Below are 24,680 nucleotides of genomic sequence, written 5' to 3' on the forward strand. Positions count from 1 at the left end.
GGAATTCTCCGAGGCTCGGTCCTCGGATGCCAGGCTAACCCGATGATCATCCCGGGAGCAGACTAGCCTGAAGCCCCGACCGGTCGCCTCGGCTTGCGCCAGCCTTGGCCGACCAACGAGCGGAATTTCCTGAGGCCTAACCCTCGGACGCCTGGCCTAGCGCCGGAAGAATTTCCTGAGGCCTAACCCTCGGATGCCTGGCCTAGCGCCGGAAGAATTTTCTGAGGCCTAACCCTCGGATGCCTGGCCTAGCGCCGGAAGAATTTCCTGAGGCCTAACCCTCGGATGCCTGGCCTAGCGCCGAAAGAATTTCCTGAGGCCTAACCCTCGGATGCCCGGCCTAGCGCCGGAAGAATTTCCTGAGGCCTAACCCTCGGATGCCCGGCCTAGCGCCGGAAGAATTTCCTGAGGCCTAACCCTCGGATGCCCGGCCTAGCGCCGGAAGAATTTCCTGAGGCCTAACCCTCGGATGCCCGGCCTAGCGCCGGAAGAATTTCCTGAGGCCTAACCCTCGGATGCCTGGCCTAGCGCCGGAAGAACTTCAAGAGTCAGGAGTCGGCGAGGCGCTACCAGGAGTTAAAAAGAGGACGGACGAAAGTGAAATGAGGAAACACTTTGTTTGCATTAACTTTCGTTGCATCAGGGTCGAGACCCATACAACGTGGCAAAACGCCAACATACAAAGAAAAGAACAAAGAAAAGTACGGAGAGTCAGCTTGGAGGAACCCCTGGGTCGGGAACGGCGAGCGCGTCCGCGAAGGGTAGGGAGACGGTTGGAGAATCGGCAGGCAATGGCATCGGAGGGGAGTCGAGGAGGGAGACCCCACTCAGGTCAATTCCGGGGTATTTAGCGGACACCCTTGCCAGGCCTTCATCGAAGCCTAAGGCAAAGGAGTCGGACCCCGCGTCCGACATGTCACGGATGAACTCGGCGGACTGACGATAGGCCTGTACCGCCTGACGCCCGATTTCCGCGCTCTTCTCGGCCAGCGCCGCCTCCGCTCGCTCCGTAATCTGAGCTTTCGCTTCCATGACCTTCGCCACAATCCGGTCGTCCGCCTCGGAGGAGACCCTCAGCAGATCGGCCCGAGCCTCCATGTGCTTCGCCTCGCAGCGACGCGAGCAGCCTCAGCCTCCTCCAGGCGCGAATGAAGCTCCTGGTTGCTCGCACGAGTCCCCTCAAAGGCCGACTCCAATTCGGCCTGCTTGGCTTCAAGAGATCGGGTTCGGTTGCGGGCGTTGTCGGCCGACTGCTGGGCCTTCTCCCACCTCTCCCGGAAGTCGGCAGCCTTCCGGGACTGCTTTTCGGCCCGCTCCTCCGCTTTCCTGATCTCGCTTTCGAGACCCGAGGCAACCTTGAGTTGCTCCTGAGCCTCCAACAGTTGCCTCTCGAGGGCGGCGAAGCCGAGTGCCCGCTCTTCGGCCACCTGGAGCCTCGTCTCGAGGTCCCTGGTCGTCCTCCCCGCCGCAGCCCGGCCTCCCTCCTCTACAGCTTTCAATCGGCTCTCGGCCCTCGCCAGAAGCCTCGCCTGTTCCTCGTGGCTCTCCTCTAGGCGGATCATGTATTGGGCGAGCTAAGAGGTAGGAAAAATGAGAGCGTCAGACGGGGATCAATAGAGCCTATAAATGACGAAAGCGACCAAAAGAACACTCACCGACATGAGACAGACGCAGCTGGCAGCTCCAACTTCAGGGATACCCATCTGCCGGACCTGCCTACGGTCCCCCTCCAGCAGCACAAGGGAGAAACTCGAGGATGCCTATGAAGAGAAAGGCGGACGGGGGAGGGCCCCCGGTTAAATAGGCAGAAAGGCGGGTGACGCCTCGGTGACGCCAGAGGACGTCTGGCTACCGAAGGATCGTTCGCGCCCCAAAGGCGAATCGACGCCATTAAGGAAGGATGTCCGCCGAAATCCGCAGACCGCCAGATCAGCGACAACCGCCATACGCCATAAAGAAGGCGGGGAGCTTGGAGCGCGCGCGCCTTTCCGAGGGATGGCGGCAATCTCGAAGCATCACTCCCTTCACCCGTTCCCCTCCTGGTTTCAGGCTCGGAAGTGGGGGGCTACTGTTACGGGGGAACTTAGCCACCATGCCCCACGTGACCGGCACGTGCGCCCAGGAAGACTACGGCTGCCCCTTGATCCAGCAATCCGACCTCGGGTCGGATATCTTCGGCTCCGCAGCCCGAACCCGAGTCGGCTGCCCCTTGGTCCAGCAATCCAACCCCGGGTCGGATATCTTCGGCTCCGCAGCCCGACCCCGGGTCGGCTGCCCCTTGATCCAGCAATCCGACCTCGGGTCGGATATCTTCGGCTCCGCAGCCCGACCCCGAGTCGGGTGCCCCTTGATCCAGCAATCCGACCCCAAGTCGGCAATCTCTTGACAACAACAGACTGTTCCCCTGAGACACGCCGCGGCCCCCTGCTCCACTACTCCCTGCAACGGCCGTATCCGGCGCTGCCCCACGATCCCCTGTAACAGCCGTACAAAGCGGAGCTCCACTACGCCCTGCCATGGCCGTACCTGGCGCTGCCCCACGACGCCCTGTAACGACCATGTCAGTGGCAACCCCATCGTGCCACACGATGACCAATCCCCAAAAAAACCCCCCAGTCTGATATATATGCGGCTGGGGGGGAAGGGGAGGGTAAGCAAGATTTTCCAGAGTATTATCTTACCTGCTACTTCTTCTTCTCCTTCGATCTCCCCTAACTTGATCGTCGGAGGGCCCCCACTACCCCGGTGGTGGTGCGAGGCTTGCTTGCAGGTCTCCCGGCGGAAGGCGGAGCGCAACCAAAGTAATTCCAAGGGAACCCCATTCACACCGCTGTGCCAATCGTTCTCGGTTTGGACCCCCAGCAACAGGCCCTATTCTCCACTACGCCATCAATGAGTCAAATCGTGCTCAATTATTACGAAAAAGGACAAATCCTCTGTCACCTCCCAGGTAACAAAATACCCTTCTATAAAAGGGAACCTGGGGGGAAGGAGGAGGGGGACACAACACGAACACAAATACACACATAAAAAACAAACATTCTCCTCTTTTTTCCTCCACCCATATATTAGCCCCCTCTGACTTAAGCATCGGAGGGCCGGCGCCGGAAAGCCCGGCCACCGGCTTTTTCTTTTTGCAGGACTCTCTCTCTCTCCAAGGAGGACGCCACCAACCGGCACACCGCCGTCCGCCGATTCTCCCACCGAAGCTCCTCCCTTCTTGGTTTGCGGCAGCCCCCGGGTCCAATTTCCAGCAACAGTTGGCGCTAGAGAAAGGGCCCGAGTCGCTGCCATGAAGCTAAGGAGTAAAGGGGCTTCCAACACTTCTCGTCGTCCTCCACCTAGTCCTGAACATTCTGTCCGAAACTCGCCGCCTCCGGCCGAGACAACTCCTCAAGTTCGGCCGGAGCAGTTTGATGCCCTGGTGCAACAGGTGCAAGCCTTGGCTACCGCTGTCCAAGGCTTGCAACCTAGGGGCATCTCGGCGGCACCACTTCCTCCGGCTCCAGTTCAACCGGAGCCCCCTACAAGCGGGCTCCCCCTTCAAGGCCAGGACTCTCAAGTTCAGGCCTCCCTCTGGAGAGAACACCCAGTCAGAGGCCCTGGAGGCTGGCCACAACCCTCAGAGGCTGAGTCGGTTTCAGGGCAACTTGCACCCGAACGAACCGCCGCAGCGGTCCTCCAGAATGATGAACTCGACAAGAAGGTCGAGAAGTTGGAGCGCCAGATCCAGGCACTCCACGGAAGGAAATCAGGACGTGATGGTGACTTCGAGTTCACCACAAAGTCCCCCTTCTCCCCGGAGATTGAGGACGAACCAGTCCCACTGCGGTTCAAAATGCCCCAGGTGGAGCCTTACAACGGCAGGGCTGACCCCCTCGACCACCTGGAAAGCTATCGGGTCTTAATGGCCCTACAAGGAGCCTCGGAGGCCATGATGTGTAAGGCCTTCCTAGCAACATTCCGAGGACCGGCCCGGCTTTGGTTTACCGGGCTGAAGCCGAGTACAGTCTCCTCTTTTGAGCAGCTCGGCAGACAATTCGCTGGCAATTTTGCCGCCAGCCAGCCCCAGCGGCGGACATCGGACTCCCTCCTTGATATCAAACAAAAGGAGGGAGAATCCTTCAAGGAGTATTTGGACCGTTTCACTGCCGCAACATGGGAAGTCCGGGAGCTTGACCAGTCAATTGCCATGTCAGCACTAAAAACTGGAGCCCGGTCTTACAGGTTCCTCTTCTCTATCGAGAAGAATTTCCCTGCGGACCTCACCGAGATGCTTGTTCGGGCACGGAAGTACGCCAAGGCTGAAGAAGCCGTGGCTGTTAGGCGGAGCGGGGCTGAGCAGAACCCCAAGAAACAGAAGAGACGCCGCGAGGAACGTGGCCAACCCAGAAGCCCTTCCCCGCGTCGAGCTAAGAATCTGCCCCGCTTGAAGAGTCCACCCCGGTTGCGGGGACCGCCTCAGCAAAGGTCACCGCTTCGCCCGAGGTTCCCACCACGGGCCCGTGCATCCGAAGGAAGGTATGAAAACTATACTCCCCTCACTGCTCCTCGGGCTGAAATCCTCATGGAGATTGAGAGTCGGGATTGCATCCGGCTCCCACCTCCGAAGCAAGATTTCAGAACCCGGCGTGATCCCCGAAAGTATTGCCGTTACCATCGGGATCACGGCCATGATACCGAGGACTGCTATTAGCTTCGGAACGAAATCGAAGCACTCATCCGCCGGGGGGTGCTTGATCGATTCGTGCGAGGCCGGCGTGAAGAGAAGAAGCCAGCCGAAGGAGCCGCTCAGCCTGAGGGTCCAAATGCCAACAGGCCCATTGCTGGCACCATCAACACCATCCGAGGCGGGGCCTCGGCTGGAGAAGCTCCAGGGGAAGGAACCTCCTCGAAGCGCCTGCGCGCCTCGGAAGCCATCTCCTTCTCAGATGATGATTTAGAGGAAGTTGAAACTCCCCACGATGATGCCGTGGTCATCTCCATGATCATAAATAAATTCGATGTAAAACGCATCTTGATCGATAATGGAAGCTCGACGAATGTTTTGTATTTTGATGCCTACTGTAAAATAGAGATGACAAAAGAGCAGCTACGGAGAATGAATGCTCCGTTAGTTGGATTTACTGGGGATTCGGTCCCAGTAGAGGGCGAGATCGACCTCCTAGTCACAGCCGGGCTCGCCCCCCGTGAAAGTACCGTGGGGACAAGCTTCCTCGTGATACGTCTGCCCTCGGTCTACAATGCCATCCTCGGAAGGCCAGGTCTCAACGCCCTCCGAGCAGTGGTCTCGACACGCCACCTGCTCATGCGATTCCCCACTAGCCAAGGAATTGGCGAAGTTCGAGGAGACCAAATGGTAGCAAGGCGATGCTACCTGGCGACCCGCGAGGCAAAACGACCAGCCGAGGTGCCTATCCCAGCAACCGGCCAGCCCCCAACTAAGACTCTAGAGGCACGGGTCAATCCTCAGAAAAAGCGGGTAGAGCCTGGTGAGTTATTAATCCCAGTTCCTTTACGCAAGAACTTTCCCGAGCTAACTGTGCAGGTCAGCTCTGGCCTCAATGAGTACGAGAGGGATCGCCTCGTCAACTTCTTGCGAGACAACATGGATGTCTTCGCATGGTCGCCCGCGGATATGCCGGGAATAGATCCAGAGGTCATGGTCCACCGGCTTCAAGTAAAGCCAACCTGCAAGCCCGTGCGACAAAAGAAGCGAGGCGCCGCCCCTGAGCGACAGCGAGCAGCAGCCGAGGAGGTCGATAAGCTCCTTGAAGCTGGCTTTATCCGGAAGATATCCTACCCGGAGTGGCTCGCCAATATGGTCCTCGTCAAAAAAGCCAGCGGAAAATGACGCATGTGCGTGGACTACACCGACCTGAATAAAGCCTGCCTAAAGGACAGCTTCCCACTCCCCAGCATCGACCAGCTCGTGGACTCCACCTCGGGTCACGAGCTCCTAGCCTTCATGGACGCCTTTTCCGGATACAACCAGATCCGCATGCCGCCAGAAGATGAAGAAAAAACGGCCTTCATCCCCGACGGGGGAACCTACTGCTACAAAGTGATGCCATTCGGCTTAAAAAATCCCGGGGCAACTTATCAGAGGCTGGTCAGCCGGATCTTCAAAGATCAGATAGGCCGGAACATGGAGGTCTATGTAGACGACATGCTGGTAAAAAGCAAGGTAGCGCAAGATCATGTGGCCGACCTCGATGAAGCATTCTCCACACTCCGAAGATACCAAATGAAACTCAATCCAGCCAAATGTGCATTCGGAGTCACCTCTGGCAAATTCCTCGGCTTCATCATTACACAGCGGGGAATCGAGGCGAATCCTGAAAAAATCCGAGCCCTCCAAGAAATGACGCCTCCCAGGATGGTCAAGGAGGTACAACGACTCACGGGCCGAGTTGCAGCCCTCGGAAGATTCATCTCCCGCTCGGTCGAGTGCTGCCTCCCATTCTTTGCAGCTCTCAAGAAGCCAAAAGACTTCTTATGGTCGGACGAGTGCCAGCGGTCTTTTGAAGACCTCAAGCACCTTCTGGCTTCCCCTCCCCTGCTCACAAAGCCTCAACAGGGTGAACTTCTTTACCTATATTTAGCCGTTTCCCCTGTAGCAGTAAGCTCGGTCCTGGTCCGAGAGGAGGGCAAACTCCAAAAGCCAGTATACTACACCAGTCGGGTCTTGAAGGATGCTGAGACCCGATACTCGAAGCTGGAGAAGACTGTCTATGCTCTGGTCATCTCAGCTCGGAGACTCCGGCCCTACTTCCAAGCCCACACAATGGCTGTGCTGACCGACCAGCCAGTCAAGCAGATCTTGCAAAGATCAGACCGTGCAGGCCGGATCACTAAATGGGCCATCGAGCTCGGGGAATTTGACCTCGAGTACCGACCCAGACCGGCGATCAAAGCACAAGCGCTCGCAGACTTTATAGTCGAGTGCACCATACCAGATGAGGTCGAGCCCGAGCCCGAACCACCAACGGAGCAGACCCCGAGTTTGACATGGACTCTGCACGTCGATGGCTCTTCAAACTCGGGGGGTAGCGGAGCAGGTCTCATCCTTACCAGCCCGGGGGGGGTGGTCGCTAAGCAAGCCTTGCGCCTCGAATTCCCTGCTTCCAACAACATGGCGGAATACGAAGCACTAGTCGCCGGGCTCAAACTAGCCAGAGAGCTGGGAGTGAAGGACTTGAAGGCCTTCAGTGATTCTCAACTCGTCGTCAACCAAATCCTGGGCGACTTCGAAGCCAGAGACCCCACAATGCAAAAGTATCTTCAGAAAGTACGGGATCTCGCCTCGACCTTGGATTCTTTTCACATCCAACATGTTGCCAGGTCGAAGAATCTCAGGGCCGACCAGCTGTCAAAGCTGGCGTCCTCCCGCATGAGCGAGCTCCCCAAAACAACGGCGCTGGAGTACCTTCAAGAACCCAGTACGGAGAAGCCCGAGCAGGCCCTTTGTGTTGAGTTCGAGCCAAGCTGGATGGACGAGCTCATCAGTTACCTGCAAGATGAAGTCCTCCCCGATGATGAACAGGAGGCTCGCCGAGTGAAGCGCTCCGCCACCCGGTACATATTGCACGAGGGAAAGCTTTATCGGAGATCTTTCACCTCTCCCCTCCTCAGATGCCTCCGCCCGATGGAGGCTGATTATGCAATGAGCGAAGTCCATGAAGGGATTTGCGGAAGTCACCTGGGGGGACGAGCATTGGCCCATAAAATTTTGCGCCAGGGATATTATTGGCCGACACTTCAGAAGGATACCATGGACTTCGTTCGGAGATGCGACCGATGCCAGAAAAACGCCAATGTCCAACGCCGACCCTCGGCTCCCTTAACTTCTATCAGCTCCCCTTGGCCTTTTGCCCAGTGGGGAATTGACATTCTAGGGCCATTCCCTCTGGCTACTGGGCAAAGGAAATTCCTGGTCGTCTCCATCGACTATTTCACAAAGTGGGTGAAAGCCGAGCCTCTTGCCCGGATCACCGAGCAGAAGATGCGGGATTTTGTCTGGAGTCCATAATCTGCAGATTCGGGCTCCCCCGCATCCTCATATCCGACAACGGTCGCCAGTTCGACAACATTCACTTTAGAGAATTCTACTCCAAGCTTGGCATTGACCACCGCTTCACCTCGGTCGCACACCCTCAGACGAACGGAGAGACCGAGGTAACAAACCGTACTATTTTGCAGGAGCTCAAAGCCAGTCTCGACAAATCTAAAGGACAATGGGTCGAAGACCTATACAATGTCCTGTGGGCTTACCGGACCACGTTCCGTGTCCCCACTAGCGAGACTCCCTTCAACCTGACATATGGGACGGAAGCTGTCATCCCGCTGGAGATCGGGCTCCCTTCTCCAAGAGTCGAGCATCACGACGCCAGCTCCAACTCCTTGCGGCTCAGAAGTAACCTTGACTTGGTCGAGGAAACAAGGGAGACCGCCCGAATTCGTATGGCGAGGTACCAGCAGAAGACAGCTCAGTATTACAACGCCAGGGTCAAGGTCAAATCCTTCAAAGCAGGGGACCTTGTCCTCAGAAGAGCCGAGGCCTCCCGACCATCTGAGCAAGGGAAATTAGCTCCGAATTGGGAAGGACCCTACCGAGTCACGCGCATCTGCCGACCCGGAACTTACAAGCTAGAGTCCCTAGATGGGACTCCCATTCTACGAAGCTGGAGTTCTGAAAACCTCCGCGTGTACTACCAGTAGAACCCCAGGGGGTCCTCAGTATTCAACCATAAGCTCATTATTCTACCCTGACCACGGTCGGGATGCCTCCATATTTTGGGACGAAGTACCTACGTGGACTCCCTGAAGATGTTCGTGAGTCCGCGACTCGTTCTCCATCGGCCAACGAGCACGGCTCGTTCTCCTACCCCGAGACGTCGGGATGCCCCGATATTTCGGGATGCCTCGATACGTCGGGATGCCCCGATACGTCGAGATGCCCCGAGACGTCGGGATGCGTTCTCCACCGACCAACGAGCTCGGCTCGTTCTCCGTCGACCAACGAGCTCGGCTCGTTCTCCGTCGGCCAACGAGCTCGGCTCGTTCTCCGTCGGCCAACGAGCTCGGCTCGTTCTCCTACCCTGACCACGGTCGGGATGCCCCGAGACGTCGGGATGCCCCGATACTTCGGGATGCCCCGAGACGTCGGGATGCCCCGATACTTCGGGATGTCCCGAGACGTCGGGATGCCCCGATACGTTCGGATGCCTCGAGACGTCGAGATGCGGTCTTCACCGGCCAACGAGCTCGGCTCGTTCTCCATCGACTTCAACCAACGAGCTCGGCTCGTTCTCCATCGGCCAACGAGCTCGGCTCGTTCTCCTACCCCGACCACGGCCGGGATGCCTCGAGACGTCGAGATGCCCCGATACGTCGGGATGCCCCGATACGTTGGGATGCGGTCTTCACCGGCCAACGAGCTCGGCTCGTTCTCCATCGACTTCAACCGACGAGCCCGGCTCGTTCTCCATCGACTTCAACCGACGAGCCCGGCTCGTTCTCCATCGACTTCAACCGACGAGCTCGGCTCGTTCTCCATCGACTTCAGCCAACGAGCTCGGCTCGTTCTCCTACCTCGACCACGGTCGGGATGCCCCGATACGTTGGGATGCGGTCTTTATCGACCAAGCGAGCTCGGCTCGTTCTCCTGTTCATGATCAGCAGGAAGTCCGTGATTGGCAATAAGCTGAATTCTCCTATCTCTGCCGGCATCCTCAAAGAACGGACTCCGAGCAGAGGAGCGAACTCCAAACAGAGGAGCGTCTTCAGTCGCCTCGGCGTAAGAATGCTCGCGGTACTAGGTACCCATTTATTTAATGTTTTTACATTATCTTATCTATTCCTGGATTTTTTCTCTCTGCCGACGTCCTCAAAGAACGGACTCCGAGCAGAGGAGCGTCTTCAGTCGCCTCGGCGTAAGAACGCTCGCGGTACCAGGTACCCATTTATTTAATATTTTTACATTATCTTATCTATTTCTGGATTTTTTCTCTCTGCCGACGTCCTCAAAGAACGGACTCCGAGCAGAGGAGCGTCTTCAGTCGCCTCGGCGTAAGAACACTCGCGGTACCAGGTACCCATTTATTTAATATTTTTACATTATCTTATCTATTTCTGGATTTTTTCTCTCTGCCGACGTCCTCAAAGAACGGACTCCGAGCAGAGGAGCGTCTTCAATCGCCTCGGCGTAAGAACGCTCGCGGTACCAGTACCCATTTATTTAATGTTTTTACATTATCTTATCTATTCCTGGATTTTTTCTCTCTACCGACGTCCTCAAAGAACGGACTCCGAGCAGAGAAGCATCTTCAGTCGCCTCGGCGTAAGAACGCTCGCGGTACCAGGTACCCATTTATTTAATGTTTTTACATTATCTTATCTATTCCTGAATTTTTTCTCTCTGCCGACGTCCTCAAAGAACGGACTCCGAGCAGAGGAGCATCTTCAGTCGCCTCGGCGTAAGAACGCTCACGGTACCAGGTACCCACTCAATGTCTACGTTCTCAATTTACTTTCATCCCTGATTATCTGAATAAACCCCCGACTGACGTCAAGGTACCTGGTCGGGCCAATCATCGCCCGGCCTCGCCCTTCCTACGTACACCGATTAACAGCAAGTTTAGTTTATACTAGGCTCGGTGAATCCCCGTCGCGAGCTGACGAGCATTCAACCCGTTCGTCGGAAAAGAATCCGGTCCACCCCGGCAACTCGAGGCTCGGACTCAAGGTTCACTAGCTAAAAAATTCAAGTCCTAGCGACCGTCCTAGGGCTCGGTCGAATTCTGGGCTAGGCTCGGAAAGACTTTCCGAGCCCAAACACCCTAAGCGTATGCATCACTATATTGCTGGTCGAAGGACCGAGCAATGGAGCTCGGCAAGCCGAGCTTAAACGCAAGTCCTGTGGTGGACGAAGTTGGGGCCATAGAGCCCATGCCTTTGGAGCCTAAAGAGGATCCAGGCAGAGGAACCTAAGCCCATCAAAGATAAGGCATCGCAAATATAAGGAAAATACGTGTATATTCATTTCAAAAAAGGCCCGTAGGCTAAGTACAGAGCTCGGACTCGGCCTTAACAAGTATAGAGGCCGCTTCGGCTTACAAAAAAAAAAGAAAAGAAGAGAGAGAAAAAAGGGGAAGACTACACCAAGGGCTCAGGCCCGGCGACTTCAGGAGCGGTTGGCTCCTCTGCGGTCGAGGCCTCCACGGTAGCTTCGGGAGCCGCCTCGATGACCTCGGGAGCGATCTAGCCTTCTTCAGCTTGACCCTCCTGGTTGGCCCCGCCAGAGGTTGGAACCTCTGTCTCCGCCTCCGCTTCTGGATCTTCGACCCCAGCGCCTGGTTGAAGCAGGCTGAGGTCGAAGTCTGGGAGAAGTCGCCGCAACTGGTTGCGGAAGTCCTTGAAGCCCTGGATGAGCCCGTTGACGCCTTCCTCTTCCATCAAGTCGCGAAACTCTTTCGATTCACGGAAGAGCTTGACGGCGTCCTGGGCCTGCTCCCGGGCCTCCTTCTCCCGAGCCTCATGGTAGGCGGCCTTCCGCTCCAAAGTCTTTATTTCTCTTTCACGGTCCGCGAGCAGAGATTGCACGTCAATTAGACGGACCTCGAGATCTTGGACCTTTATTCGAGCCTCCCCCACCTCCTGCTCGCGTATAGCGAGCGACGATTCGGCCTCCGTCCGGCGGGCCTCCGCGGCGCGCACTTCAGACCTGGTCAAAGTGTGCGCGCCCTTCTCCTCTTTAAGTTCGGCAACCAAAGCCCGAACCTCGTCCTCGGCCGCCCCTAGCTTCGCTTGAAGCACTTTCTGCTCGGCCTCGGACGCGAGGAACTTCGCTTCGGCCTCCTCACGCCCCCTTTGATGCCTTCGGGCCCGGTCCCGATAGTCTTGGATGATGTGAGTCATCATTTCGGTCTCGTGGAGGCGCTGCAAGAGGGACACGTAAGAAATAGTTTTAAGCCGAAACACAAATTTGCACAGAAATAAAAGCTGACTTACTCGGATGGAGGAGCAAATAGTGGAATCCATGAACTCACCATAGTTCATGGATCGGATCTTGACTTGGTCGGCCGGGAGCAGTGCGACCCGGAGAACTTCGCGCGCCACCTGTACGCTGTCGAGGGCCGAGTCGCCCTCAAAAACGGCCCATCCAGGAGCGTATGGCACCCGCTCCTGGGGGCCCGATGAACCCGCCAGGCCGGCCTCGGCCGGCCTGGGTGCAGCCGACCCCGTCGCTTCCTGGCTATTCCCCGGCTCGGAACCGGAGAGTTGGGGTCGGTTTGGCGGTCGACCTGACCGCCGCATGGTAGAAGAGGGGCGCGCGAGCGCCAAATCTGTCGAAGTCCTCCCTCCCTGGTCGGAATTTGGAGTTTCCTGCCGACCAGGGACTTGCGAAATGGGCACCGGGCATGGAAGTGCAATCGTGGCTCCGCCAGAAGCTGTGCCCTCTCCCCGACCAGCCTCAGAGCGCGCGCCTCAACTGAGGTGGTCGCCGAGGTCTTCACCGAGGTCTTTGCTTTCTTCCTCGGCTCGGTCGGTTCTCCCGAGAGCTCGGCCGCTCTCTTTTGGAACCGGGCGTATAGGACCTCGCTCTTAGTCACCATCTTTGCGATATCTGCGAGGACGAGCAGGATTAAAACTTAGAAACTGTAATAAAATAGAAAAAACACCTTTAAGGCTACTCTTACCATGGGGACGCGCCGAGCTCAGCCCAACATTTACTAGAGCGTCCTCACTGATGAGGCCGTTCAGTAAGATGCCGCCCCCGAGGCTGCGGATGGCGTCGAGGACCCCCTGCTCGCGCGAAGAAAGCCTGGGGACTTTGTTGACAGATTTGAGATGGGTTGGCCCCCACCTAGGGTCAAACCCCCACGACCGCTCAGACCCCAGGAAGAAGAACTTCTTCTTCCAGTCGTGGATGGACGAGGGGGCACCATGGAAGAGTGGCCGACCCGCCCGAAGGGCGATATAGAGCCACTCTCCGTCTCCCGGATTCGACTTTAGCACAAAAAGTTGCCGGAAGACGTTAACAGAGGTCGGAATCCCGTGCAGTAAGCACAGCGACAGGAAACCGATCACTGTTCTCCAGGCGTTCGGAGCAAGTTGCACCGGAACCAACTGGTATTCCGTCAGCAACTCATTCACGAAGCTGTGAAGAGGGAAACGTAGGCCGGCCCAGAGTGATTCTAAATACACTCCAACCCGGCCTACCGGAGGGTCGGTCACCCGATCCCCCTGCTTGGTGGGTTCCAACCGGAACCCTTGGAGAGGGAAAAACCACTCCTCGGTCATTTCCACCTCCAGTACGCTCATGGTGGACTCGACTTCATTTGGACCGGAACCCATTAGGAAGAAGGAAAAGGGATTCTGGAAAGAAAAGAAGAAGGGGGGAAGGGACCTGTGAAACGCCGGGAACAAAAAACTTCGGACTGAGAAAAGCTGAAGGAAGAAGACGATAAAAGAGGAGGAGAAAGCCAGGTGAGGGTTTATATAAATCCCCCCAACGGCCCAGATCAGCGAGAAAAAACGCTGCTCCCTATTCGGATTACGACGCGTGTCAGCCCAAAAGGTAAAGCGTCACATTTATTCCGGGCTGACGCTTCGAACACAGAAGCGCCTTATCGAATCATACGGCCCCATCATGAGCCCACGACGCGAGGACGCTTCGGAGAAGGCATCCCAATAATGAGGCCTTTTCGGGAAAGGAGAAACGCCGCCTATTAAAGGCATCTCGAAGCGCCCGGTAATTCAAAAACGCGCAATAACTTTAAAATTTCTAAACCATAATAACCCAACCGAAACTACTTCCCGCGCTCAAGCTGGTAGCCAGCTAGAACTAGGAAGTCGGGGGGTAGTGTTGGGAAATTACCCAAGTCATGACACCTCAGAGGCGCTCGACCGAAGAGCGCCGACCAGAGAGGCGCTCGACCGAAGAGCGCCGACCTGAGAGGCGCTCGGCTGAAGAGCGCCGACCAGAGAGGCGCTCGACCGAAGAGCGCCAACCAGGGAGGCGCTCGATTAGAAAGCGCCGACCAGGAGCAACCCCGCCACAGGACACTCCGCTAAGCGACCTATTCGGCTCGGCACCTCTGCTGAGCCCATGCCTTAGCCGAATATCCAATCTCTGCTTAATCCTCCAACAGGTCTGACAACCAAGTACGTGACTTCACTACAATCTGCCGCCATCCTTTAAGTCATCAAGGCACGGGATCTCCACAGGAACTCGGCATGACCTGTCATTAATGCATGAGACCCCCTCAGGTCTCCGATGCACTCAGTCATTAAATGAACACGGCTCAAGATGATCTCCGGATCACCGAACCATCAAAGCGTATGGCTCTCCCTGACCGCCGGTTCACTCGGTAATTAATGCACTTACCATCTACGAACTCCAGGCCCACCACGGCCGACGGTTCAACCACTCCGACGGGTCTGATCAACCGCGACAACTCCCTGACTCCGGTCTGATTCGGCCCTATTCTCCACTACGCCATCAATGAGTCAAATCGTGCTCAATTATCACGAAAAAGGACAAATCCCCTGTCACCTCCCAGGTAACAAAATACCCTTCTATAAAAGGGAACCTGGGGGGAAGGAGGAGGGGGACACAACACGAACACAAATACACACATAAAAAACAAACATTCTCCTCTTTTTTCCTCCACCCATATATTAGCCCCCTCTGACTTAAGCATTAGAGGGCCGGCGCCGGAAAGCCCGGCCACCGGCTTTTTCTTTTTGCAGGACTCTCTCTCTCTCCAAGGAGGACGCCACCAACCGGCACACCGCCGTCCACCGATTCTCCCACCGAAGCTCCTCCCTTCTCGATTTGCGGCAGCCCCTGGGTCCAATTTCCAGCAACAACTACCATCCACCATCACCATTCCTTGTGACCATCAACTATTTGAAATGGGATCTTTTGTGGTGCAACTTTTATAATACAAAGAGTGGTACCATTGTAGATAGCCACCATGTTATCCGTCTCGGAGATATATAGCTCTTCCTTAACTTCCTGCATGTTGTGCTTCACATTGAAAAGTATAGAGACATCTCTTGGAATAAATGAGAGCTATCCGTTTTCGAAATGGATGATATGATGGTTATCCATATTGGCACATGATTCCGCAGTGCAAAAATCACACTGCAAAGAATCCGAACTCTCAACCAACCTTCACTCTTGCCAATAGCCACTCTATTGTGGCTACTATCACCACCACCATCATTGTCACACTCACTATTGCCATCATTATCATTGTTATTGCTAATAAATTCCTATCTTATATCACCAAATTCACTTTCTTTGCGTGATATCTCTTTTTGTAATTGGTGAAAAGCATGTTTGTTGATCCTAATTTTACTTATCATTTAGTTCAAGGAGCTTACTTTGTGATGCAACAAATGCATGGTTAAATATAATCAAATTCAATTCCTTCGTGCTAATAAGAGAGATTTTGCAAAAAATATTAGTGCTGCAGGATATGATATCTAAACAATTGTAATGAAAGATAATGTCTTTAAAAATTAGGGTTTGCCCTAACAATTAAAGACTCTAGGTTCAATTGGCGTGCATTTATTAAACAATTGGATCTAAATAATGATGATGTAGGTAGACCTCCCTCCATCTCTCTCTTAATAAAAAAGATATTTTGATATTATCGTCATTTCATTTTGCCTCAAATACCAACTTCTATGCTGCCCACCTCCCATCCATTTTGATACTGAATGGCAAAGTTTCATAGCATTTAAAATTATGGTTGTCAAATAGCAATCAATTTTTAATTAAAAGCTCTATTAAAAAAAAACTCTACCAGTAAATCAAATAAAGCTTTAGACCATGCTTCTCAAGGGTCTGCTATTGCGTACTCCTCTTTTTTTTTTTGATGATAACATGCGCTGTACTCTAAACGATCGGCATGGATGAGTTGAGGATGATCAATTATTCTTGATGGACAAATTGATATCGTTCTATTTAGTACTTGTACTCCAACCTTCAAATACGTGAACTATATCCCTGTTTTTTAAATATTTGGTTTTTTACTTCGTTTATGTTGTTCTTTTGTCTCCTCATGTTCCAACAAAACTCCGATCTTCGGGATATCACGTTAACTTATAATACCATATCAGCAATGAGAATTAGTCAATTAAAAAACATGACGTATTATATGCTCGTATTATCCAACATAGGAGATACATGTTTTATTCTCAGTGCCAGTCAAACCAAATATTCAATATGCTTGGGGGACAATGAATATGTAACATGTTTGGTACTTCTCTTTGATCTTCTAAGGCATTCAGCACATCTCCTCAATGATTTCTTTCAAAGAATGACTCTATCACCTAGGTTCATGTGATATCTAGACGGGGCTTATGGCAGAATCAACGTGTCTCTTAATACAACCATAACAGAATCATTTGAAACCAACAGCTACTGCAGCCTCTTGCCTGTGGCTCCAAAAACTGCTAGTTACATTGAATATATTATAAGCCATTCGTACTCTAAATTGGATAAATCATTAACGTGAGAATCTGTGCAAGCGTGTGTTTAGTCCTACATCGATTTCGTTGAATAAATTTTGGGTACTAATATAAGATCAAGAAATTCAAATAATATCTTTTGGTTAGTTTTTTTGGATAAGATCCTGAGTTGATGTCAGGACTTAAACAGAAGAAGTATGGCTTAAATGGAAGAAGTGTACAAAGACTCGCGATAGAGATGCATGTGGACGAGGGATAGGCCTGAAAATCTATTTTAGCATCAGACTGGGTCGGGTTAGGTTGGATAGGATTCAACTTTTGATGGATTTAGCCCAATGCAGGCTGGGCTGGGTGGGATGGTCTAGCCAAGTACTACCCCAGCCTCACCGCCCTCCTTCAGACCATCGGGTGCAGCGGATCAGCTCCGTGATGGTAACGGAAAACCTTGATGGCTTTTCCCAGCTCACGCCATCCCCCTCCAACTCACGTGCCGCTGCCTCGCAGGCGTTACCGTCACGCATCCATACGCCTTGACGCCGCGCGACCCCCGGACCCGTTTTCAGAACCCTCAGCTCCGGTCCCCCGTCGGGCGTTCCGCACCCAAACCCCCGACCGTCTTTCTTCTCACGGAGAAGGAGAGAGGGCGCTTCTCCGCCCTGCCACAGCGAAGATAGAGTCCCTTCGCTTATAAGCCAAACAACTCCTCCCCCCAACGCCCTCATCAGATCTCTCGCTCTCCTCTTCCAGAAGATTGATCTCCATCTCTTCGATGGAGAACGCCTACGCTAAATCCATCGCCGAGGTAAATCTCTTCCTTCCTCCCTCTTTCTATCTATTACTCTCTCTCGTTTGATCGATCGGAGCCAATGTGGAGGCGCGGGAGGTGGTATCCGCTCGAGTTCCGGATCTTTGATTGTTAGGGTTTTTGATTCTTATGGAGTTTTTCTCGTGTGTGATCTTGTGGCCAGGTTCTTGAAGCATTTGGTGTAGATCCGGCCAAGGGCCTTACGGATGCTCAGGTATCGATTCGTTTCTCTCGTGATCCGCCCGTTCAAGAATTCAATTCGCCCGAGCCGGTTCTTGGGACTGAAGCTTTGCTGTTTTAATTTCGTTTTCTTGTTTTAAACTTCAGGTTGCTGAACATGCGCAGATATACGGCAGAAACGGTAAGCATTCTTGTTATTCAGTGATGCCATTGTGAACTGTACCGTTTTTGGTACTGTGTCTTCTCTGCTATTGTCTGTGAAAAAATTACATAAAGTAAAATCACATGCTTGGTGGGCTTTATCACTCTCGTAGGATAATAGGTGATCTGAGAAATTTAAAGCTTACCGGCCCTGCCATCATTTGGATTTCAGCTCACAAAAACAGAGGTCTAGTAGTATGGTAATTCATCATTGGCCGGTCAACTCATCTAGTGCGAAATAGGATTTGGTAGTGGGCTTACAGAATTGCTCAAATCATTCGTACTTGGGAAGTCTCACCATGCACTGCATATCATGTAGAGCATGCAACTACAGATAAGGTTGGAAACGAGTTTACTGTCATGAAAAGCTTTTGGGGATCTGTACACCTTAATGGAAGCACTGATGTTTGAGGGAAAGTAATTTCTTTTTTTAACCGTCTGATAGCACAGGCATATACACATAGCATTGATCGACTTGTGATGTATTACTTTTTCTTGTTGTAAATTGCTAATCAACTTGAGCACCATTTAACAGTTTCCACATGCTTTTGCTGGATGAATGTTTTTAATTTGTCTCATTATCATGGTGGAGTATTTTTTCCTCCTACCACTTATAAGCTCCTTTTCAGGTTCTAGTGAGACAAAACCTCCTAATATTGATCTCATGAATTTGATAGTTCTCCAACTGACATAACATACAACAATTCAACTACTTTCAAATAACTACATGTGTATTTAAGAGTTTTCGTCCATTGAAGTTCTGGCAATATCTCATGTACCTATAGCTTCTCTTTTGTTCTAAGTTAAAAACCTTCCATTTCTGTTCTTTTGTGCTACTGATATGTCATTTTTTGATTGAAATCAATTCTAGACGTCATGTATTGATGTCTAGAATTTTTTTCATGAACAGAAAATTTCAGTTATTAGGTATTGTTAACTTGTGTTGATGTAAATTTGTATTTTGCTTTATAACCTTGATGGCCGAAACAGTAGTAAATGTAATGTGATGTGAAAAATGATAAGCTCTTGATACAGTTTCTTAATTAGCTTGGAGGATTTTCAGCTACTGATTTTTTAGAGTATAATATCTATGTATTCTACACTGCAGATCAGACTAATTTTTTTGTTGTTTCTTTCTCTGCATGTTCTCCATGATCTGCAGTGCTGCCCCAAGAAGAAAGTAAGTTATAATATCTGTGGTTTTCTTATTGATTTTCATTACTTTGTATGTATTTCTAATGTTGCATAATGCCTTTACCTCTCTATTGGAAAGACGTATATATTGTGCTCTTAATTCTTTGTTATGATATGATGAACACTTCCCTTGTCATTGCAATTATCTTCAGAAATATTGCAAATAAAATAAATTAATGGCACAGTTTTGTTGGCCATCTGATGGCAGTTTGGGAACTTCTGTGGCCTTAGCATCTATATAGACAAATATCTGTTTGATTTCTCAGGATTATATTCTCAAGCTTCAGCAGAAAGTATACTTAATTAAGAACCCAGTGTTATAATATTTTACTGTTTCTGCATCCTGCTAGATATATTATGCATACCATTGCATGTTTGCCTCTCTCATCTTATGCTTTCAAAACTGTTTTTTAAAACTCTTCAAACAAACATGATCTATTTCTTCAAACTGGCCTTTGAATAATGCAATTTTCGAAGTGTCTATGCCACATGCCTCTCTGAGGTTTGTTATTGAGAAAGGTGACAATATGTCGAACTGTAGCTTCATCTGTCCTCCAATCTGTGACTATTGAATTCATTTTCAAGATTATCTAGAAAGATATTCTTCCTCATACTGATTTTAAGACATTGATCTTAGTCAATTAATTGATTATATGTCTTTGCTTATTCTGCAATATTCACATGCCAATTACCATTGGCAATTATGCATCTATTAATAGGCTAGAATATGAATCTATTTTGATGATGCATTTACTTTTAATTTCCTGTAGTGCTTACATGAGGTCTGTCAAGATGTGGCATCAAGTGATTTAGCAGATTCTATTTCAGTTCGAGGCTTCTCTTATGATGCAATGGTCAGAAGGAAAAGCTTTATACTAACATTCAGCACCCGGGCATTACACCTAAGACCTATCATCTTTAGGCTGTGTTGGAAGGATTAGCTGATAGAAAGGTTGGGGAGGGGGGAGTGTGAGGTCTATTTCATAAAGTTCCATCAAATGGTTAGTACCGTTATTGTAGGAGGTTAGCCAAAGTGCCTGAATATCCTTGTCTTAGTCACTTGAAAGCTTTCAACTCTTGACCGTACCATACTATGTCAACCTTGTACTTTCCACTGTATTGACTGATATTGAGTTTGGACATGAGGGTATTGTGCAGTTTGATGAACCATGAATACATGAGGGATGTACTGCATCTTGCATCATATTGACATGAGGGTATTGTAACATCACATATTTTTTTGGGTACTTGTCTGTCTTGTTTCTATTTCTTCCTAGAGCTTTGCTTCTTGGTCCTGAACTAGAAGGGAAAATTGTTCTTCTAGAAGTTTCTTTAGTCAATCTTCTTACCAAAAAATACTTAGAGAACTGGGATTCTCATGGATCCCAAAGTAGTTTGATACTTGAGATACATCAGTGTTTCCAGATGGTTCAACCACTAGTAAAAAAATGCTATCTCGGTATTGGTAAGCTCTTTCTTGGCTAAGATGGAACAAATACCATACCATAATGTTCAAGGTATGCAGTCTCGGTATCAGGTCCTACCAATACTATATAGTACTCTCGATATGCAAATACATACCGGTTTGATACCACTACAACAATTTTTTTATTTTTTCATCATTTTTAATTTTTGAGGATTATTTTAAGGTTTATGGATGTTTAAAAGTACTGTGGTGTACTTTTAAAGTACCCATTAAGCATCAGTTATTGTTCAAAGTACCTAATTAAGGTTTATGAGTGTTCAAAGTACTTTTACATGATAACACTATTTGCTCAGTTTTTGCTCGACCTATAGTGTGCAAATCATGGTCTGCTGAACATGTTGGAACCGACCGGTTCAGCCTGTACCGTACCGGTGCCGGCCAGCACCGGTATAATACAGCCATAGAATTCGGTTCCGACTCTTTTGGGGTCGAAACCGAACGGTTCCTTGCCCGTACTGGTGTGAACCGGTGCGAGCCTGGTACTGGCACCGGGGAAGAAGAAGAGGAAGAAGAGAAAAGAAGAGGAAGAAAGAGGAAGAAAGAAGAGGAAGAAGAGAGGAAGAAGAAGAGAGAGGAGAAGAAGAAGCCTACCTCCTCCCTTAGGCCGACTTCCTCCCTCGGGCCGATGAGGATCACTCGTTCTCCGGTGCGGTTCCGGCCCCTTCTTTGCTCGTGGGAGAAGGGGGGAAAGAGAGGAGAAGAGAGGAGGAGAGAGGGGAAGAAAGGAGAGGAGGAGAAGGGCCGGAAAGATGAATAGGAGAAGGGAAAAAAAAAGGAGAGGCCAGCCCGCGCGCGGGGCAGTGCGCTCGTGCGTGGGGGCGCGGGCGCGAGTGGGAAAACACGTCCCTGACTCGCGCCTGTGCACGTTCCACGCGGTGCGAATTGCGCGTCCCTGCGCAAGGAATCACTCGTGCGCGGTTCCTCGCGCGGGGCAGTGAGCCCACCGTGTGGGCTTTTAATGCCATAGAGTGGAATTTACTGCCACTCTATGCCATAACGCGTCCGCGTGTTTTTTTTTTAAGCGGAACCGGTTCGGTATCGATTTCGAACCGGTACCGGTCTTCACCGGTACATCGGTTCGGTCGGTTCTGCGTACCTTGATGCAAACGTTTATTAGTTAGGAACATTTGTTCATGGATATTTATCAAAATCTTTTTGAATGGTTCAAAATTTTTTTTTTATTTTTCCAGGAATTCTTCCATTGATAGTTGCAATCTGTAATAATTTTAAGTATTAAGCAAATTTTCACCACAAAGACATGCAATTTGCCTTCATTATGAAGATTTCAATTTATTTGGACTCATCAACATATAATAGCAAAGTTTCTATAATTGCTCTTTGTTTTTTGTAAATCAAATGATCAATTTGAAGTAAGTCCATCCACGAGGTTTGTTTTCTTTATGAGGAAAAACTAAAGTGCCAATTTAGATCCATCATCAATATATTTAAACTACTTTCTCAGACTTTATCCTTGCTCTCTTTTCTGCTTGAAGCAGTTTGATGGTCTATATGTGTGGGTGGAGCATTTTTTTTCTTGGATTTGAGGTTTTTGCATGACATTTTTCTTTATTGAATTCGAATATTGCATCTTGCTTTATAATATAAGTTAATAATATTGTTTTCAAGAGTTATTTTTTTTTTCTGATCTATTCTCTCCTAAGGCTATTCAATAATAGCCTCATCCCTCGAGAGTGAAGTGGTGCATAATCAATAATATGCTTTCTCCATATAAGAATATAAATTGCATATATTCATTTGTGTCTAAATGTTATTAACACCTTATTGGTGTCGATATAAGGGGCAAGTAGGCATGGATACTATGGGATATAAGAGAGTAAGTGGAGGACAGTGGATTGTAAATTTTGTATTAAGAATTAGATGAAGATGTCATGCTGGAAGCTGTTTCTGCTATGGCAAGTACTTTTGAAAGAGTGCAAGATGTAGTGACTTTGTGTCTAATTAATGATTGATTATGCAGCCTTTTGGAATAATATTATGGCATTCTATTCCATGTATCAAGTACATGTCTATGCAGGAAAAAAAGAGAAAAGGAAAGAAGTAGGAAAGGAAGAAATAAATTAGGGGAAGAAAAAGAAAAGGAAAGAAAGTAAGAAGAAGAAAAAGGAAATGGAATGATGAAGGAAAGAAGAGGAAAAGGAAGGAAAGAAGAAGAAAAGGAAGGAATGAAAGGATGGGGAGAAGAAGAAAAAAGAAAGAAAAGAAGGAAGTGAGAAGAAAAATAAAGAAAGGAGAGGAAAGAAAGAAGAAGAAAAAGAGGAAGGAAGGAAGAAAAAGGGGAAGGAAGGAAGAAAAAAAGATAGCAAGGAAAGAAGGAAAATGGAAAGAAAGAAGAAGTAAAAAGGGAAAGAGAAAAGAGTAAGGGCCCAAACCAGGCTGAACTGGCCCAAACCGAGCTGAACCGAGCCAAACCCCCAACTGACTTGATGCAATGCCGGTTCGGGTTGGTACGCCCCGAACTGGGCGGTTCAAGCCAATACACCCCCAACCGGCCAGTTCGGGCCAATACACCCCCAAACAGGCAGTTCGGGATGGCGTACCTTGATCATGTTAATGACACATTAATCTTTAATCCATTATTGATTCATTTCTGATTTATAGATTTGTATATTTATATGTTTAGCATTTTTTAAAATATATTTGTACAAGCTGCCAAGGTACCTTCCTTATGCATAAGTGTTCTCTTCACGTATTAGCTTGGACAACTGTAGCTATCTTTTCTTTTCTTTTTTTTAAGAGATCTATGAGATCAAATCATCTCATAAGTTTCTCCGAGAAAGAATTAAAAAAAAAGACAATCATATTTGTAAGACAATTACATTCGAGGAGAAAACAATCTTATTGTGTAGGTTTGTAATATTCTAGTAACAATATCTCGTCACCTGCATTGCCAAACTTGTGTGCGGACATGCTGTTGATGTGAAAATCTGGGTGCTGCTCGCTCATTCTTAAGAATGAAGATAGTTTCTTTCTAATGACTTTTGTCTCTTGTTTAAACTAGAAAGTTTAATTAACTATTAGTTGCATATATTCAAATGATTGGGTACATCTATTTTGGTCCATGAGAATATCAAAGTAAAAAGATGATGATGGGCCTTCTCTTGATTTACTTGTATCCTTAAATTGGCTTTTCATGATATCCACATGCCAAATATCTCTTACTTACGGTGATGACATTTTCGAAGTACACGGTTGTGGCAAAAATCTTTGCTCTTGTTAATATGCAGACTTTTGAAATTTTCTACTCTTTATTTCCTTGAATTTTTTCTGTTGACGTTAAGATTTTATGCTTACTTTTTATCTTCTGATTGTACCTTATCTTGAGCCATGCAATGCTGCCTACCAATCAATCACATGTTTACAGCACCCAATGCTCTTGCCTAACTTTGCAAGTTTGCATGTAGGTACTCCCCTCTGGAAATTAATTTTGAAGCAATTCGATGATTTGCTTGTTAAAATATTGATAGTAGCTGCCATTGTTTCATTCCTTTTGGCTCTGGTTAATGGCGAGACAGGCCTAACAGCATTTCTCGAACCTTCTGTAAGCGAAATGATTCTTCTAAATTTTGCTTTAGGGACTGTATGATTAAAATTTATATGTGCTTGAGTTGTGTTTCCATGTATGAATTATCATTCATTACGAAGTTTGCGGCAACACAAGTGATTCTTTTATTATATAATGTACAACAAGAAAAAAAGAAAAAAATATGCCTCACAGCATTTCTTGAACTTTCTGTAAGCGAAATGAAGCTTCTGCATTTTGCTTTAGGCCATGTATGTTTAAAATTTATATGTGCTTGAGCTATGTTTCCATGTATGGATTACCGTTCATAACAAAGTTTGCTGCAGCATGAGTGATTCTTCTATTATATATATACTGCAAAAAAAAAAGAGAGAGAGAAAATGTCTTTGCATGCCAAAGAGTAAAAATTTGGGTGAGTTTCTTTGTTTGTTAAAAATTGTTATTTATTTTGACAACAAGCTGGCCTTTTATTTAAACTATCCACAACTTGATTTCAGTTTTTGTACCCTAAGCATTCACCTTTTACAGATCGCATATATCTATCTTTAGTAATTGTCATTTTTTTGTTAGTTTATCATTCCGGTTTAATGGTTTTAATTTTATGACATGCTTTAATTCCTGCTGTGATAATAGGTATCATTTTTCAACTTTGTCCTGTAGTAAATAGTCTCATTCAGTTGTCTCTGAAACATTTCAGGTCATATTTATGATATTGGTGGCAAATGCAACCGTAGGAGTAATAACAGAAACAAATGCTGAAAAGGCACTTGAGGTTAACTTCTATA

At 49.2% G+C, this 24,680-nt stretch overlaps 1 protein-coding gene across 6 annotated transcripts in view; it reads left to right on the forward strand.

The window, feature by feature from the left end:
- Positions 1 to 16,973: 16,973 nt before the first annotated feature.
- ECA3 (endoplasmic reticulum-type calcium-transporting ATPase 3) overlaps positions 16,974 to 24,680 on the forward strand; it is a 46,371-nt gene continuing 38,664 nt past the window's right edge. For all 6 annotated transcript variants that reach the window (XR_015967116.2, XR_015967115.2, XR_015967117.2 and 3 more), the window contains exons 1-6: positions 16,974 to 17,290; positions 17,457 to 17,507; positions 17,621 to 17,654; positions 18,837 to 18,854; positions 23,777 to 23,913; positions 24,593 to 24,667. Coding sequence is in view for 3 of the 6 variants with exons in the window: in XM_088700858.2 (XP_088556984.2) it covers positions 17,258 to 17,290; positions 17,457 to 17,507; positions 17,621 to 17,654; positions 18,837 to 18,854; positions 23,777 to 23,913; positions 24,593 to 24,667 (348 nt within the window). In the remaining 3 variants the exon portion in view is untranslated. The remainder of the gene's footprint in view (positions 17,291 to 17,456; positions 17,508 to 17,620; positions 17,655 to 18,836; positions 18,855 to 23,776; positions 23,914 to 24,592; positions 24,668 to 24,680) is intronic.

Source organism: Phoenix dactylifera, chromosome 7 (assembly GCF_051530095.1).
Source record: "Phoenix dactylifera cultivar Ajwa chromosome 7, Ajwa_hap1_PhDact_Kaust_v1.1, whole genome shotgun sequence".
In the NCBI taxonomy this organism is placed as follows: domain Eukaryota; kingdom Viridiplantae; phylum Streptophyta; class Magnoliopsida; order Arecales; family Arecaceae; genus Phoenix; species Phoenix dactylifera.